At 41.4% G+C, this 16,366-nt stretch overlaps 1 protein-coding gene across 3 annotated transcripts in view; it reads left to right on the forward strand.

Moving 5' to 3' along the window:
• The window catches only part of ELMOD1 (ELMO domain containing 1), a 45,253-nt gene that overhangs the window by 7,419 nt on the left and 21,468 nt on the right, over window positions 1-16,366 (forward strand). The window contains exons 2-6 of one of the 3 annotated variants that reach the window (XM_045297772.1): window positions 2,116-2,251; window positions 8,076-8,221; window positions 8,346-8,374; window positions 10,246-10,343; window positions 15,062-15,191. In XM_045297772.1, the coding sequence (XP_045153707.1) occupies window positions 8,077-8,221; window positions 8,346-8,374; window positions 10,246-10,343; window positions 15,062-15,191 (402 nt within the window). In that variant the 5' untranslated portion in view covers window positions 2,116-2,251; window position 8,076. The remainder of the gene's footprint in view (window positions 1-2,115; window positions 2,252-8,075; window positions 8,222-8,345; window positions 8,375-10,245; window positions 10,344-15,061; window positions 15,192-16,366) is intronic. The other 2 variants (XM_045297773.1, XM_004708989.2) reach the window with 2 other exon arrangements.

Raw genomic sequence — 16,366 nt, forward strand, 5'->3', positions numbered from 1 at the left:
AAATGTGCTTTACACAATTGATGTATGTATGGATTGTGATAAGAGTTGTATGAGCCCCTAATAAAACGACTAAAAAGAAAAAAGATTCACAGTCTTGGAAACCCTATATGGGATCACTAGGAGTCAGAATCAACTCGATTTCAGTGGGTTGTGTTTGGTATGTGACACACATCTTATGTACATGTACAAACAAGCATGTATCTATACACACATGTATTTAAATCTTATTTTTGTTCCCTGCATTAAAACTAGCAAACTAAACAAAAACCGCACTAACCTAAATACTTTTCCAGGCAGTTTTCCACACTGTTAGTGGCACTCACTAACTTCTGCCCTGTGCCAGCAAGCCACGGTCAGAGATCCCAGACCTCCTGCCCCTTTGCATTGCCCTCCACTCCTTCAGTCCCAACTCTTTGGCCACATCATTGCTTGCGAAGGCCCTCCAGCAGAGCATGCGCAAGATGAGTGGAAGTCACGGGCACTCAATGACCACTTACGCTACTTTGTTTTACACTCTGGATCCAACACGAGTGAGCATGCCACTCGTTTTCCACGTTGTTCTTGCACCCTTCATAGGATGAGCAAGCGCTGGCTCTGCTCGCCAAGTCTGAGGAAAGCCCTTTCTCTCTCAAATACCTGGGCATTTTTCATTTGGAGAATTATTGCACCATTCTTCAACTTGTAATTGTTATGGTCAATTCCCTCATTAGACCAAAAGTTCCTTGTGGGCAGGGATGTTGTATGGGTTGCAGTGAAATTAAATTCCTGACTCATGTTTCCCTTTTCCCTGTAAAATCTCCGTTTTGTTTTTGGGTGATATTTTTTGTTTGTTTGTTCATGTACTATTCAGCCTGTGTTCTCATTTATTCAGTGAACCGCCTTTATATCATATTTAAAGTTTTTAATTTTTAAAATTCATTTTAGATATCTGTCCTCTAACTATGATCATCTTTAACTCAGCAAAAAATAAAAAATAACAAATTCTCATAACACTGAGGATTTTCTCTGACCTAATGGTTTAATTATTTTAAAAAATTTACATTGTTTAGTGCATTATTTTAAATAGTAGCAGCCTCCCTCCTCATCTCTGCAGAAGATTTTGAGGCCCAGAAGGGATGTTAGAATATTCACGAAGCCCTTTGATGATTTACTCTTATTTATATATATTCAAACTTTGGTTCTTTCAAAAAATATCTTATTTCCTAATAAAAGTAGTGTTTGAGATCACATTTAAATTCTGTTCTAATATCAACGAATAGTATAGTTTCTGCTTCCAGTGATGTATTATTTAAATAGAAAACCATTCAATATTATAGAATAAATTTTGTAGTGTGTCTTTAAAATTTAAACATAGCATTAAGCCAGGGGTGAGAAGTCACTTTTAAATTAAGGTAAGCATATGACTCCTTTTCTTTGAAAGGACGGGAATGAACGATTAGTTTATTTGTGAGATTTTAATGATCCTATAATCAGCTACTGCGCCCTAGACCCTCAGATAAAGTCTCCCTAGAATGTGAAAACAGCCTCCTTTGCTATAGCAATAGAATGTGGATTAATACAGACACAGGATGGATTTATATCCACCAACCCCTGGATTTTAGAAGACAATGTGCTCTCTCCAGACCTTCTCTCTCAGTGGTGCCCAAGAGCCTGGGATCCCAAGACAGCTGAGCAGGAGCTCTGGCGGGGGTCTCTGCCCGGCTTCATTTGTCGGCAGGGTAGGGTGGGAAATACACTTGATTTCCTAGAAGCCCACAGGTAGTTTACTGTGTGGCTTCACATTTGCAGTTCATGTATCAAGTCCTTTTCCAGCCTCTCTTCCCAGTCGGAAGACCTCATCATAGAGCAGGTCTAGTTTCCGAGGCCAAAGTACCGTCGAAACGTTTTTTTGCCAATGGATTGTCATTGTCCCAACCTAAGGAATGCCTTTGGAGCAACTAAAGTAGTAAAACTTCCGTTCAGAAAGTTGAACTGGAAACGTGGAACATCTTGTTGTTCTTTATGGTCATTTGGATGGAAACCACTGCATTTGGGAAGCTGTTGTTTGAGCCAGGTTCTGTGTTTGTTTATGTTTATCTCCTGTCTCACCAAGAGTGTACTTCTGATTTGTTACAGGGTTTCTTCAAGCAAGAACTAACTTTCATTAGCACATTCCTCGCAACTGTCCAAAATAAGCCACTTTTCTTTTATTGTTCTAAAAGAAGACGCCAGAGTCACAAGTGTAAGATGATGGAGTAGTATTGCACTACAGGTATCCACACCCCTCACCCTGCAGCACAGAGGCCACGTGATTCCTGTTCCTCCAACAAAACACCACGAGGCAGGAGCTCACTTTCATTTGGTGGCAGAGGAAAGGATCCATTTTGAATAATTTACATTGGGTGTCTATTCTGGTTCAAGCTAGAGAATGAATGTTAAATAATAAAAGTGGTCATAATTGCTGTGTGGAAGACTGGTGCTGTGAACTCCATCCAGAGAGCCATAAACTCCACTCTGCGGCATATTAATAAACGCCGCTGTAGCAGAAAATGCTAGAACTAGAATGCCTGCAGCAGCGCTTCTTGTGGAATTTGATTCTCCCAGGGTGTAAGCATTGTGTTCCCCTTAGGAAGCTACAGTTAGCGCCTGTTGGAACACAATTAAGGAGCTGCGATTAACAAGCAGAAACGCACAAACACAGCTGCTTTCAGGGCCCACAGTTAGTGAAAGTGGGAGATGGTAGTCTATATTTTCTTCTTGGAAGTCTTTAGAATGTAATTTTTGCTTCTAGAAAATACCTTTTTCAGTCATGAGTTGAGATTCTTTCATCAGAACTAAGAAAACCAGGTCTAGGTGAAGCCATATATTCCAACAACTAAAACTAAGCTTATTGATTTGCTACTTCAGGCGGAGAGAGAATATGAGGCAGAGCCATAAGCCTCCCGAATATAGGATTGCGATGGTGGAGAGGGTGTAGCTGCAATTCTCTCAGGAGCATGTGCGGGGGGGTGGGGGGGAGATCTGTCTCACAGGTTACAGTGGAGGTACCTTCTCCCTGTGCATTTGTTCAGGATTGTAAGAAGGTGACAAATGATTTTAAAGGGGCCGAGGGTACCAACGAGTCCCAAAATCTAAATTCCGATAGGAAATAGATAAATCGTTTCTTTTTTTCCTTTACTTTCCATTCCTTAAACTTCTCTTAACTCAACCGCTGGTATCCTTCAGAGCACTTGAAGATTCATTTCTCAGTTTCTTTTTTTTTTCAGGGCTGGTATGCCAAACCAATTGAGCATTCACTAAAAATCTCTAATCATTGCTGTTCTGCTTCCAGCTCTCAGCATTCACTTGACCACTTAGGGGCTTCAATGGGCCCAAATCATTTAAGAAGTGAGTTGCTGGCAGCAGGTGATAACAGCCATTCTGAGATGTTCATTTGGAATTTATGCTGATCTGGTCTTTTGATGAGGAGACAAGTGAGACTTTTTTTTCCCAGTCATCGAAATGAGCCTTCCAAAGTAAGAGTGTTTCCATCTCTTTCATTCAGCTGGGTCTGAAGCAGGACATGGGTAACAGAGACAATAAATTATATCTAGCAAAACATTGTTGGATCGAGTGAGCTGACTCTTGAAAATAAATAGCATGTAGCATAGCAAATTAGCCTTTCCATGAAATATTTGTCGACACAGAGGCCCATTAGAAAAGCAAAGAAAAAATTAAAACAAATCCTAGATGATAAATTGTTGCACTCGGCCTCTTGGCCTAGACATGATAAAAGGGGAAAGTTTATAAGTGCCACTTCATCATTGAAATGGGCATTTGTCGTTCCTGACTTGTGAACTCTATATGTGGTTACATGGCAGGGATGTGATCTATCACACCTGCTGGGTGATAAGCCCTGAGAAAGAATGCTTCATTAAAAAGGAAATTTTGCTTTCTGCTGAGTTTCATTGCCTTTGGTAAAGTGAACTACCTTAGGAGAAAACAAAAGATAGCAGGGTGGCATTTCTCTCCTTTTATATAAGACTGCTTGATATAAAATAGTTCCTCAGACTCTTTCTTTCCCATACCCAAGGAGGCCAGTCGAAGAAATTGCACTTGAACTCACTTTACATCTGGACACGTGCTAACACCTAGGGTAACATGTCTAGGTCTCAGGCCACATTCTGTAGCTTTATTTGAGCTATAGTATGGTCTGGTGGCTTGCTTGCCAAATGGGGTGAATACAAAGATATTTCAATAATAATTTTAAGAACCCTTTCCTCCAGGAAGATTTGGAACTGTACGAATCTATTGCATGGTTTTGCCTACCCTGACGTCTCGATGCCCAGCTTTGAAAGAAGCTTCCTTGGAGGTGCCGCCCCACGTGCGAGACTGTCTTGACTGAACTTGGCACTTGAGTACCATCGGACAAATATCATGGAAGGCTTTTATTCTTAAATTAATAACAGATATAATGCCTCCCAGTAGTTAGTGTCGTTGCCATTTGACTGACAGTCAGTTAGCAGAGATCAGGCTTATGTGAAAATGGAGGATAGGAACAGCAGGTCACCAAATGGAGAATGACTACGTCATTGTAGAACAGCCAAAGCAGGTCACCGTAGAACCACTGAGAACCATGGCGCAGCCAAGTTGACACATAAACCCTAACCATCGCTTTCACCTCACTCCTCAGTATTTGTTATTGTTCTGTTTGCCTCAATGCACAAAATAGCCGGATAGTAGATTTTTGACTGTTGTCACCAATGTGAAATGCCAGATGAGAGAGTTGATAAGTGAGGAGTGTCATTGGAAAGAAAAAAAAAGGAAAACTTCTATTGATGTTGTATGACACTTCTTAGTCTTCTAATTAAAGTGATCCATTAAATCTATTTTTAGGATTACTTTTCTTTTGGAAAAGAGTCCTGTTAGTGCTGCTCAGTCAGCGTTGGTCTGCTAACTTCAAGATCAGTGTTTCACATCCCCCAGCAGCTCCGCAAGGAGGGACCCATCCTGTGATGAGTTGGAATTTGCTCCATGGTGATGGCTTTGTTTAGGGAGAGTCTTTGGAAGCTGTTAACTTAAATGCTAACAGCTCTTAGAGCATATTTAACTGTAAGGACAGTCAAATGTCAGACTTTACAGCATATTAAATTGATTCATCATTTTTTTGAGAGATAATAGAAATTACAAAGTAGTTTTATTGGCATATATTTTACATGTCATACAATTTAATCATTCAATCATATTAAGATGAGTTATGTAATCATCAGCAGAATCCAATTTTAGTACTTTTTCTTCTTGTACACATTGTTAAGAGCTCCCCTTCCCCCACAGCTTCCCCTGCCATCCTCCCCAAATTATGAGAATTACCTAAAGGTGACAAAGAGATGTGAAGTAAGTACATGATTTTGGAAAATTACACGATACAATTGTTGATATAAGATTGCCACAAACCTTCAATTTATCACAAACAATATCTATGAAGGACCATAAAGCAAAACACAAAGCACAACAAAATAAGATATGCCTATAACTTTAAATATCTTGATAACTAAACAAATAACCCAAAAAGGCAAACCTGTTGCCATCAAATCAATTCTAACTATATAGTCCTTCATTTACTGAGTAGACTTGTCCCATAGAGTCTTCTTGGCAGTAAACCCTTCAGATTCATCATTTTTTTAACAGAATCTGTTTGGTTTCATATTAACTGACTTCGTAAAGAAATGTTATGTGTACTTTTAAAGTGGCATTTAGTGATCATTGTATTTATTTACATTTTTATAAGCTTTTTTAAAATGTAAAAGTATGCATATTCATTGTAGAAAAATATCATACAAGGAAAGAGAACTCACTCATAATGTCATTGCCCAGACACACATTGGTGAACGTTACCCTGTCGACACTCTCTGTGTATATTCTGTCAGTCTTCTCCACCTCCCCTCCAACCATCCCCATTTATATGTGGCCACTAAATGTTTCTATTTCAGTTTCCCAAGGAGAGGCAAACCATTTTATACATGTTCTTTTGCATATTTTCCCACTCAATAAACATATTGTGAACATTTTCTATGGTGCTAGATATACTGGGACATAATTTTATTGCTTGGAAAAATATAATAATGTGTTATTAATATTAGAGTTCTGGCTTCCTATAGTGCTTCCTTCTGTTCTCTTCTATTGCCTTTGTAAGAAAGAGACCTTGTGCCTTTGTGCGAGTCAGGCTGCTAGAATTTTTATTTTGAACACAAGGGTAGTGAAAATATTGAAACAAGCAGCTGGAAGATGCTGGTTCCTTTTCAGAGCTTGATTACATCATTGAGGCTCTTAGCTCCTTTCATCTGAGTCACCGGGTCATCTCTCTTAGAGCTGGAGGGAATGCATGAGCACCCGACTAACAATATATTCTGCATATTTTTTTAAAGGACATTGATAGGAAGTTGCTCAGACAATTCTACTTCCTAGGAAGAGGAGGTGGGTTGGAAACAACTAGCTTATAGATTTCTGGTTGATAGATCCCCTTTATCTCTATAGGTGAGTCGCTTTGACATTCGGAGTAGTACTCTGAAGTAGTAAGTACATACAATTTTTAATTAAAAGTCAGCTTAAAAGACAAATTCACACGGGCCGAAAGCATATGAGTAAGCATAGAAGGAGTGATTCTGTGCGCTCACAGATTCTGTGATTGTGTTAGAGTGAGGTACAATCTACAGTAGAGAAAACCAGCAGGAGCCAAGAGCATGCTTATCATGAGGCAAAGGATTCGTAATGTTTTCTGAGTCCTCAAATGTGGTTGGAGGGAGGTACCGCCCCCCACCACTATCACAGGTTTGATAGGCACAATTGTGTGGTTGAGATATGTAAATATTATATTAAAGTCCTGGAGAGCATGAGAAATAGAAGAGAGAGAGAAATAATGCAGTCCGACACATTTCATGGTAGCAATGCTCACCTCAGCCCCGCTTGGTGGTCCACGTGGAGAGAGGGGGAAGGGAAGGAGGACAAGGGGAAAGGGAACAGGGGAGCGAGGAAGGGAGAGGAGAGAGGAGCTGACCGGAGGTCAAGGGAGGAGCCGAGATAGAGCTCTTTATTACTAACCCAGGCCTATGTAACTGGGGGCGTGCAAGCCCACTAATTGCATACGTCACAGGAAGGGGTTACACTATAGGTTATGAGAGGGGGACAATCTAGGGCTATCCACGCAATAGGAAGGGGAGGGATTGGGGTATACATGTGACAAGATGGGTGGATCCTAGATTCAGGATGGCAGCTTAACTTTGGATGTCATGGGGCCGGTTTGATCTGTTTTCTGGATCTCCATAGGAACCATGATCAGTAGGGTGTAGGCCTCACCTACAGGAACCAAGCTAATGGTCGCAAACCTCAGGGAGAAGTAGTCCATTGTCCCCAGCAGCAGGGAGCAGGCCCACCCTGTGGCAGGGTGAGACAGCAGTCTGGCAGCCGATTACCTCAAGGGAAATAAATTTTGCTATTAGCTGCAAGCAGTGTCCTAAGTCTAACATATTTGGGGGAGACGACTTGGGAGAAATCTCTCTGTTTCCCACACTCAAGCACAGCTGTCTCAGGGGGAAAAGCAGGGAGGGCAGCAAGCATGGGGATGAGGAGAGGGCAAATTGTGACTGCGTTGTGGAGAGAGTGCACTACGGACAGGCGGGAACACGTCAGCCCTCGCTGAGAGTCATCCACAGAGGCAGCAGTGTTCAAGGCTCCGTACTGATTTCCGCCCCAAAGTGGCATGAGAAAGAATTCTAGTTCTTCACCGTAACTTTGTTGGAATGTGAAGTTTACTAAAAGTCGTGTGTGTGAGTGTGTGTGTGTGTGTGTGTGTGTGTGTGTGTGTGTGTGTGTGGTTGGGGCGGCGGTGGGCTATCTGGCAGCCATAGTGTGTGGACACAGACATCAGGCTTCTGTGAGGGCTTTGTAGCTGCCTCCAGTCAGGCACATGGGATTAGGAAATGAAATAATGAAATAATGGCTTCCCACCCAGAACGCTAATGGCTGGTTTTCTCCGGGCTCTCTCCCCGCTGGCTGGTGGTGGTCGCTTTCTACTCTCTTCCAGAGTTCTGTTGGAAGGTGCTGTCTTTTGTGTCTGACAGGATGTTGATCCAGGTGTGCCTGTACTTTTACTGTAAGTTTTTGTGGCGCTGTCTGAAATTTGTGATGAGGAAGCTGACGGGAAGATGTGAGCTGCAACGCATCTGCTACAGCAACAAGCCTGGAGCTTCCAGAACCATGAAAATCGGTCAGCAGGGCGCAGGGCACCGAGCGGGCGGCAGGGTGGGTTGGACTGAGGACGCAGTCTCGTGAGTTTTAGACATTGGTGCAGGGTAATTGTTGAATGAGCTTTTCTGTGGTTGCTTTAACAGAAACTTCGCTGAGGGGCTCCAAAAGCAAGGTAAGTAGCGTGGCTTCTGTATTTCCAGCAACTTTTCACTCCATCTAAAAGCTTTTTATTTTTATTGGGGGCTTATACAACTCTTATCACAATCCACATAGATATCAATTGTATAAAGAACATTTGTACATTCGTTGCCCTCATCATTCTCAAAACATTTGCTGTCCACGTAAGCCCCTGGCATCCCCTTCTCATTTTTGCCCCTTCCTCCCCGCTCTCCCCTCCCTCATGAACCCTTGATAATTTGTAAATTATTATTTTGTCATTTCTTACACTGTTCGATGTCTCCCTCCACCCACTTTTCTGTTGTCCGTCCCCCAGGGAGGAGGTCACATGTAGATCCCTGTAATCGGTTCCCCCTTTCCAACCCACTCTCCCTCCACGCTCCCAGTATCACCCCTCACCCCACTGGTCCTGAAGGGATCATCAGCCGTGGATTCCCTGTATTTCCAGTTCCTATCTGTACCAGTGGACATCCTCTGGTCTAGCCAGACTTGCAAGGCAGAATTGGGATCATGATAGTGGGGTGGTGGTGGGGAGAAGCATTTAGGAACCAGAGGAAAGTTGTATATAGAACTTTTTTTAAGGAACAAAAATATATCCCGATTATGAAAACGAATGAAAAATGGGAAGAAAGAATTGCTTGTCACAAGCCACAGTTAGTTCGATGTGAGGGCAATTGCTGGATGTGGATTTCTAATCAGATTTGTGAGGCTTTTGTTCGTTTTAAATCAATCCGCTTTAGACTAAGGTGACCAGACGTCCCGCTTTTGGTGAGACAGGCCCAAATTTTAACAATTTTTCCCGTGTCCCACGGCATTTTTTAAAAGTCCCAATTTTTTGAAAGAAGGCACGACAAGCTAAAGTATACAGTTTTTGGCTGCCATGCGGCTATTTTGCCAGGATATGAGTTTTATCAATGGTGTCCCGATTTACCAGTGTTAAAATCTGGTCACCTTACTTTATACCTCTCTCAAAATCACGACATAAATATCCCTTGAAAAGACACACATCGTGGAGCTGAAAAGAATAACCCTGACGTAAACCCACAGTAAGAAATAGGCTCTTATGTCAAGACTGTAGAACACAAGTCTTGGGGCCACATATTTAGTATTTCTCTCTGGTATTCCCTTAATCTCCAAATAATTTCATTTTCCTCTCAAGACCTTCCAGCATAACTAAACAGGCCACTGTGCTGCTTCTGTGGCACCTAGTTGAGCACGCACAGACAGAAATGGCATCTGGAGTTTGGGGGCATTTTTTTGACTTGTGAGGATTTTGTTTTATTATGTATTTAAGGTATCTTTAAGTATACCCCCCCACACACACACACACAAACACCTACTTGTACCTCATTCTTTAGTCAAAGATACACTGTATAGACTTGAGTATAAGCTGACCCAAATATCAGCCGGAGCGCCTAACTTTACCACAAAAAGTGCATTAAAAATGTGCTGAAAAACTCAGCTTATACACAAGTATATACGTCAATGCCCATTAACAATGGAAACCTTGTGGGATGAGGAAAAGAAAAAACATTTCAATGAAAGTAACTTGAAACAGATGAAAGTGGTGAAAATAACAAATTGGGAAGGAAAAAATATCCCCCCTCAGAATGCCATCTCTAGTCTTGTCTCAGGCTAGTTGTCTTAATCAGGGAAGTTGCCTCTCCCCTCAGTGGTGAAAATGTCAGATGTTAATTTTATTAGAATTCAAGAAAACTTCATCCATTTTTGCTTTTAGTTTTGTTTTTGTTTTTTTTTTAAATCTTCATGTGGAGGATTACAGCAAATATTTGCAGCCTGCATCCAAGCAGGCCTGGCTCAGCGACTGGTGCGCGCGGCGAGAGCTGATGGAAACATGTTTTTCAGCTGCTGCAGACTTCCGTGAGCGTGCACCCGGATGCCATTGAGAAAACCATAGAAGACATCATGGAGCTGAAAAGGATCAACCCTGACGTAAACCCGCAGTAAGAAATGGGCTCTTATGCCAAGAATATGGGACACACGTCGTGGGGCCACATATTTAGTGTTTCTCTCCGCCTCGCATAAATCACCTGCAGTGTTTGGGTTTTCAGAGGACGAACAAAGAGACAGGAGCGGCTTTGTAACTGGCAGCAACTTTATACTTCGGTTGAGATTTATGTTTATGCTTCTGCAGTGTAATGAGTGCAGGGAATCGGGTGGATGCCCTGATACTGAAAGATGGCACAGAAGGAGCCCATCCATCAACAGCCACTCCATGCAGCGTCCTGAGCCGACTCTGCCCCAGCAAGACCATTCCCTCTGCTCACGACAGGCTGACACAGCTAGAGACGGTTCCTACCTGCTTGTCAAGCAGACAAGCTTGTGTGGGAGGGAGAGATGGCTTTTCTATGAGACTTTAGAACTTTGTAATTCAGTCAGCTCGTCTTGGAAGTATTAAAATGCATTTGGCAATGTGCATGACATTTAAAATTAGCTGTATGTTTTCTCTTGGGTAGAGCAATTTTTCAGTTAAGTTTTGGGTTAAGAACATTGGAGAGAATGAATTCCAAGTGCAGATATATTTAGAGATGGCTTAGGTAGGTAGCAATCAAAGTGTCTTTTAACTGTGCATGCATTGAAACATCAAATGCTACCACCGAGAGAGGCGTTTCATTGCCCCGAACAGGTGCTGTCCTTGACGAGAATTTCAGAGCTCACTCTGCACGCTTGTGTCTGGAAGGGACTCTCAGTATCAGCTAAGCAGGGCTCCTCACAAAGCTCCACTGCGGTCTGCTTGCCACCGCACGCGTCTGCAGCCACATCTGCTCCGTCCCTGGCCTCTTCCATATTGAACTATTAACGACCGATGGAATCATATAGTAGTTGTCTTTTTGAAAACTTCTGACAGGTTGTATTCCTCTGGCAAGTGATAAGAGGCAGTTTCTTTTAAATTAGATTGAGCCACGATTTTGAGACTGTACCTGGGCATGAGGAATAAGGGACACTAGTCTTAGGGCCACACGTTTAGTATCTCTCCCTGCCTTGAATAATCCTAGTTAGAGATTAGATTAGATTTAAGCACAAACCTTTTCTGTGGGTATTTTAGGGAAGTTATATGATAAATTTCAGTCTTTCTGTTTTCCTTAGGGAAGACAAAAACCTCTTTCTATTGTGTTTTACGTCTTAGCATATATTCTAATGTGTTGTTTTTTTCCCCAGACTGACATTGACAAGCTCTGGCTTTAAACATTAAATACTTTCCTGAAAAACAAAGATATAGGAGGAAGGGGTGGGAGAGACATTTTATAATTTATCATAATATGCTACTATTACGCTCACTTTCTCTTAAAATGGTCCTATGATGGTGGTAAAAATTACTGTAGTGAAAGAATTGGCCTTTCTTGATCCCTCTTTTATTTCTCCCACTCTCTTTTTTTCCTCAAAATGATTCTCTTCTCAGATTTACATTGATTTTTCTGCATGACCAATGGCACTGTACTATTTTCCTAAGTTTGAAGTATTTGGTTTACATAACTGTCGGATCTCTGGCTTACCTGGTACAATCTGCTGTCCTACAGAGGCCTGGGGGAGCTCTGGGTTAGGGCTCCGAGGGAGAAGAAGGAGGCTGCCTGCAGTCTCAGAAACCCTAGAGAGGGTCCTTATGAGGCAGAATTGACTTGATGGCAGTGGAATCCTCTGTCTGGACTAGATTTATTATTCCAACTCCAATATGCCCAGCGTAAAAAAAATCATACATGTCATACAATTCAATCATTCGGTCATATCGAGAAGAGTTGTGCAACCATCATCACAATCAATTTTAGAACATTTTCTTCTTCCTTTGATTACTATTGTTAGCTCGCCATCTTCTCCCAATCTCCCCTGTCATGTCCCTAGGTTATTACCCCAGTTACTGTCTTTACAGATGTGTCTATCTTGGATTTCATATACAGAAAAACATACAAAACAAAAACAAGAAACAGACGTAAAACCCAACATAGATGACAAAGTAAAGAGGAGGAAAACTTCAATTGAAAAGTGTGTTAGACAGAAACAAAACCAGAATGCTAATAATTTTATATATATTTAGATAACATAAGAAATAAACAGTTAATTAAATTATAAAGCAACACAAATGGCTCAGTACAACCCACTCTTGTACAGGCACTGGCAGTCCTTCAAGTCTTGTGAGACAGTTGTGAGACACTGGCAGTCCTTCAAGTCTTAAGGGCCGCCGGGTAGTCCACTGTAGAGCAATTCAGGCTATCCGGGCACAGGCAGCAAACAGCAAGGCAGGTCACCAACAGTCAGCCAGATGACAGGGTCCCAAAGTCCCCAGCTCAAGAGATGTAAATTCCAATGGTGTGGCGAAGCGGGTCTTGAAGGAACCTCAAATTACAGTGACACAGTCCACAGGTTAGGTGTCCCACAGGTAGTGCAGCTTGCAAGTGGAGGCACAGAATAAGCAAGGCAGCCGCACACTGGTCCGATGGTCAAAGAGCAAGAGACAAGAGAGACGAGGCTCGCCAAGCCATTTATCTCTCCGCTCTTCAATTAAATCACATGTGTTCATTGGCCATGTGGCACAATAAAAGTTAACTATCTCAAAAAGAAAGCAGAAAATATTAAAAATTGGAACACATTTAAAGTGGGTCAAAAGGGAGATCAAATGATAAGGTGGTACATTTTAACCTAACTGCATCTGTTATAATCGACATTACAATGCTCTCTGTGTGATAGCAAGGCTATTCACATCCCTGGACTATATTCAGAGGGAATTCACCAGAGGCTTAATTCACATGGGAACCCTGCAAACTGCCAGTTTGAAGCAGTAGAACCCTGCTTCTACAGTCATCTATAGCCTTCTGCAACTGGGTATTCAGATTGTAAGGTCTAATACCATTCCTTCCTCTAGATTTGAATTTTGTTATTTATTGTCTATAATTAATAGATAATAGATCACACCAGCGGTATATGCTTCTGTTGTGTGCTCTTGGTTGACATCTGCGTCACTTAGATTACTGCTTATTTTAAGACCAAGGCTTTAAAGTCACAAACACTACTCTGTTTGATAGCCTGGCTATCAGAGAGCATTGTGAAGTCGATTATGGCAGATGGAGTTAGGTTAAACTGTAATACCATATCATTTGTTCTCCTTTCAACCCATTTTGAAGCTGCTTCAGTGTTCAATATTTTCTGTTTTTCTCTTTGATGCTTTGTCTAGCCATTGTTGTTTGTTTTGTATACTTGTGTTTTGTTTTGTGTGAGTTTCTGTAAATGAAATCCAAGATATGTAGCTCTATAGAGATTGTAGCTGGATATGGAAGTATATGCCAGTAAAACCATGTTTAAAGAAGAATGAAAGTTATTAACCAAATAACGTACATCCAGAACAAACTAAGCAAGACAGGAAGCATCTGAAGACCATGGCCCATGAGAGACTTGGAGGAATAGGGAATTTTATTATTATTACCTTTGAGATGTCAGAGATAGAAAGAATTGGCATCTTAAAATCAATTCGCATGGTAAGGAAAAGGTGGAAATAAATACATTGAGTGTAGCTCAGAGGAGAGAATTTAAGCCATACTTTCCCAAACAAACCAAGTCATCAGAGTGGAATGGGAAGTTCTACAAAGTAGTGAGTTCTCTCCCTGACAAGCCGAATCTGTTTCCCAAACCAGACACTCTCTGCTACCAAATTTATTCTGACTCACAGCCCCTCTACCTAAGGTCCCTGAGGAGGCCCTCACAGTCAGCAGTCAGTGCCTAGCCCACCAGGACTCCCAGGCAAAGCCTTTTTGGTTTGTTTTGTAAATCTTTTTTTGCCCTAAGCACCAAAGGGTTATTTAATCATCCCTCTGGGATGAGTGAACACCTGATAATTACAGCAGCCATCAAGTCAATTCTGACTTACTGCCTTTCATGTACCACAGAAGAAACATTGCCCACTGCTCTGTCTGCCCCCGAATCTCTGGCTTTGAGTGCGTGACCGTGGCTCTTGTGTCACTGCATCTCACCAAGGGTCTCCCTCACCCTCTGCTTCACCAAACACGGTGTCCTTCTCCAGTGATTCACTTTTCCTGATGATCTGGCCAAAGCAATCCAGCTGGACTGTGGTCTATTGTGTTCCACAGATTTTTCATTGGCTACTTTTAAACAATAGGTCACCAGGACTTTATTTCTAGCTGGTCTTAGTCTGGAAGCGCCACTCAATCTTGTCCACCATAGGGGACCTTGCTGCTATTTAAAATACCCATGTCAGAGCTTCCAGCACCACAGCATCATGCAAGCACCACAATATGAAAAACTGATAAGTGGGGTCTGCATGAGCCCTAAGAACCCATTGCTAACTATATTTTCTACAAATGACTGTCAAGTTACCTATACATTGAACTTCCTTGTTTTCAAGTCACACCGTTGCAGCTTTGCTTAAGAAAAGGCCTAGAGATAAATTTTAGCTAGTTTGTACAACTGTCCAGGTGGAGTTTCAGCAAGAAAAGAGTTTCTATGAATTATATCCTATTAAATATATTTGCTTCCATTACAGGTTTTATATTATACTATATTATATAACATGTTATATTGTACATTTCTATTAAATATGTTTGAGCAGTTTGATGGATAGCGTAAAAATTTGAACAGTTCTGAGCACACATCAGTGAACAAATGTCAGAGAATGTTTTTTCCTCATGTGTCTTTCTTCCATTTTTGAACATCTTAGGTTGGGAATCTCTCTTCAAGCTTGCCTCCTGCAAATTGTTGGGTACAGAAACCTTATTGCAGACGTTGAAAAACTGCGCCGAGAACCGTATGATTCTGAGAATCCCCAACACGAAGACATGCTTTTGAAGGTTAGTGTGTGAATACACGTTCGGCATGTGGCTAGGTCTGGTCACGTTTGCCAAGCCCCTGTGCTCTGTGCTGAGCTCTGAGCCAGACGTTGCAGTACAAAGAAGACAGGAATGGACCCCAGGTCGCTGAGAATTTGAGAAGGTGTGGTTCTCTTGCAGATCTGGATATCGGAGGTGACGTTTCCGTGAGAAAATGCATGTGCCAATGGAGCTTACAGCCTCTGGTCATCCCAGAAAGCACCAGGGGCGACTTCTCTGGGCTCTGGCATTTGGTTCAAGTTTAGATTGTTTAACATATGCTAAAAGCCAGTTAGGAGAGAGAGATAGCATTTGTCAAGTAGTGACCTGGGATTTTCATTTATGACTTTTAATACACATCAAAGAAGATGAAGTTGGTTTCAGTGTTGGCAATAGCCCTCTTGGGAAATTACCCGAGATCTTAATGGTGATTACTTATTCATGATAACTTGGAGAGGAGGTAAACATTTATATCTGACATCGTTGAATTGTTAGAAGAATAATACAGAGCTACAAATCCTCCTTTTGGCTATCAAAGCAAAACCTTAAGGCGCTTATATGAGTATGATGATATGTATTCTATAATATACAATGTTGAAATTTTACCTCAAAACATTGAATTTTGAGCTCCCCCTCAAAAAAACAACCAACTTTTAGAACTACTCATCTGAAATATTTCATCATTTCACTTTGACACTCGATGCTTTTAGGACAGAATACTCCTTGTCCTTCCATGGAATGCAAGGTGGCAGTAACAAAATATGAAAGAAACGTTTAAGCTGCCTTTATTTATTTAGTTAGTTGGAAAATGTCCATAGAAGCTGTCATTCAAAAGTAGGTCCCGTTGTGTTTTTATGTAAAGGAGAACGTGTTTTTGTATAAGTACTGAATCAGATGACTCATTTTATCCCTGCTAATTAGTGCTGGGTCTGAGGTGCCTCATTAAAAATTCAAGAACCCTCCTTCTTGGCAATAGTTTTTGTGTCTCCAATTCTTTTTTTTTTTTCATTTGAATATTCTTTTGTTGTTGTTGTTGTTGTTGTTTTTGTAACTAATCATTTTATTGGGAGATCTTACAGATATTATAATAATCCATAATTCAGTTAGATCAAGCAAAATTGAGGTTGCAAATCGTGAGCCCTCTTACTTTGTTTGTT

The sequence above is a fragment of the Echinops telfairi genome, unplaced genomic scaffold (genome assembly GCF_000313985.2).
Source record: "Echinops telfairi isolate 266 unplaced genomic scaffold, ASM31398v2 ScPeMD7_7421;HRSCAF=8459, whole genome shotgun sequence".
NCBI classification, from domain to species: domain Eukaryota; kingdom Metazoa; phylum Chordata; class Mammalia; order Afrosoricida; family Tenrecidae; genus Echinops; species Echinops telfairi.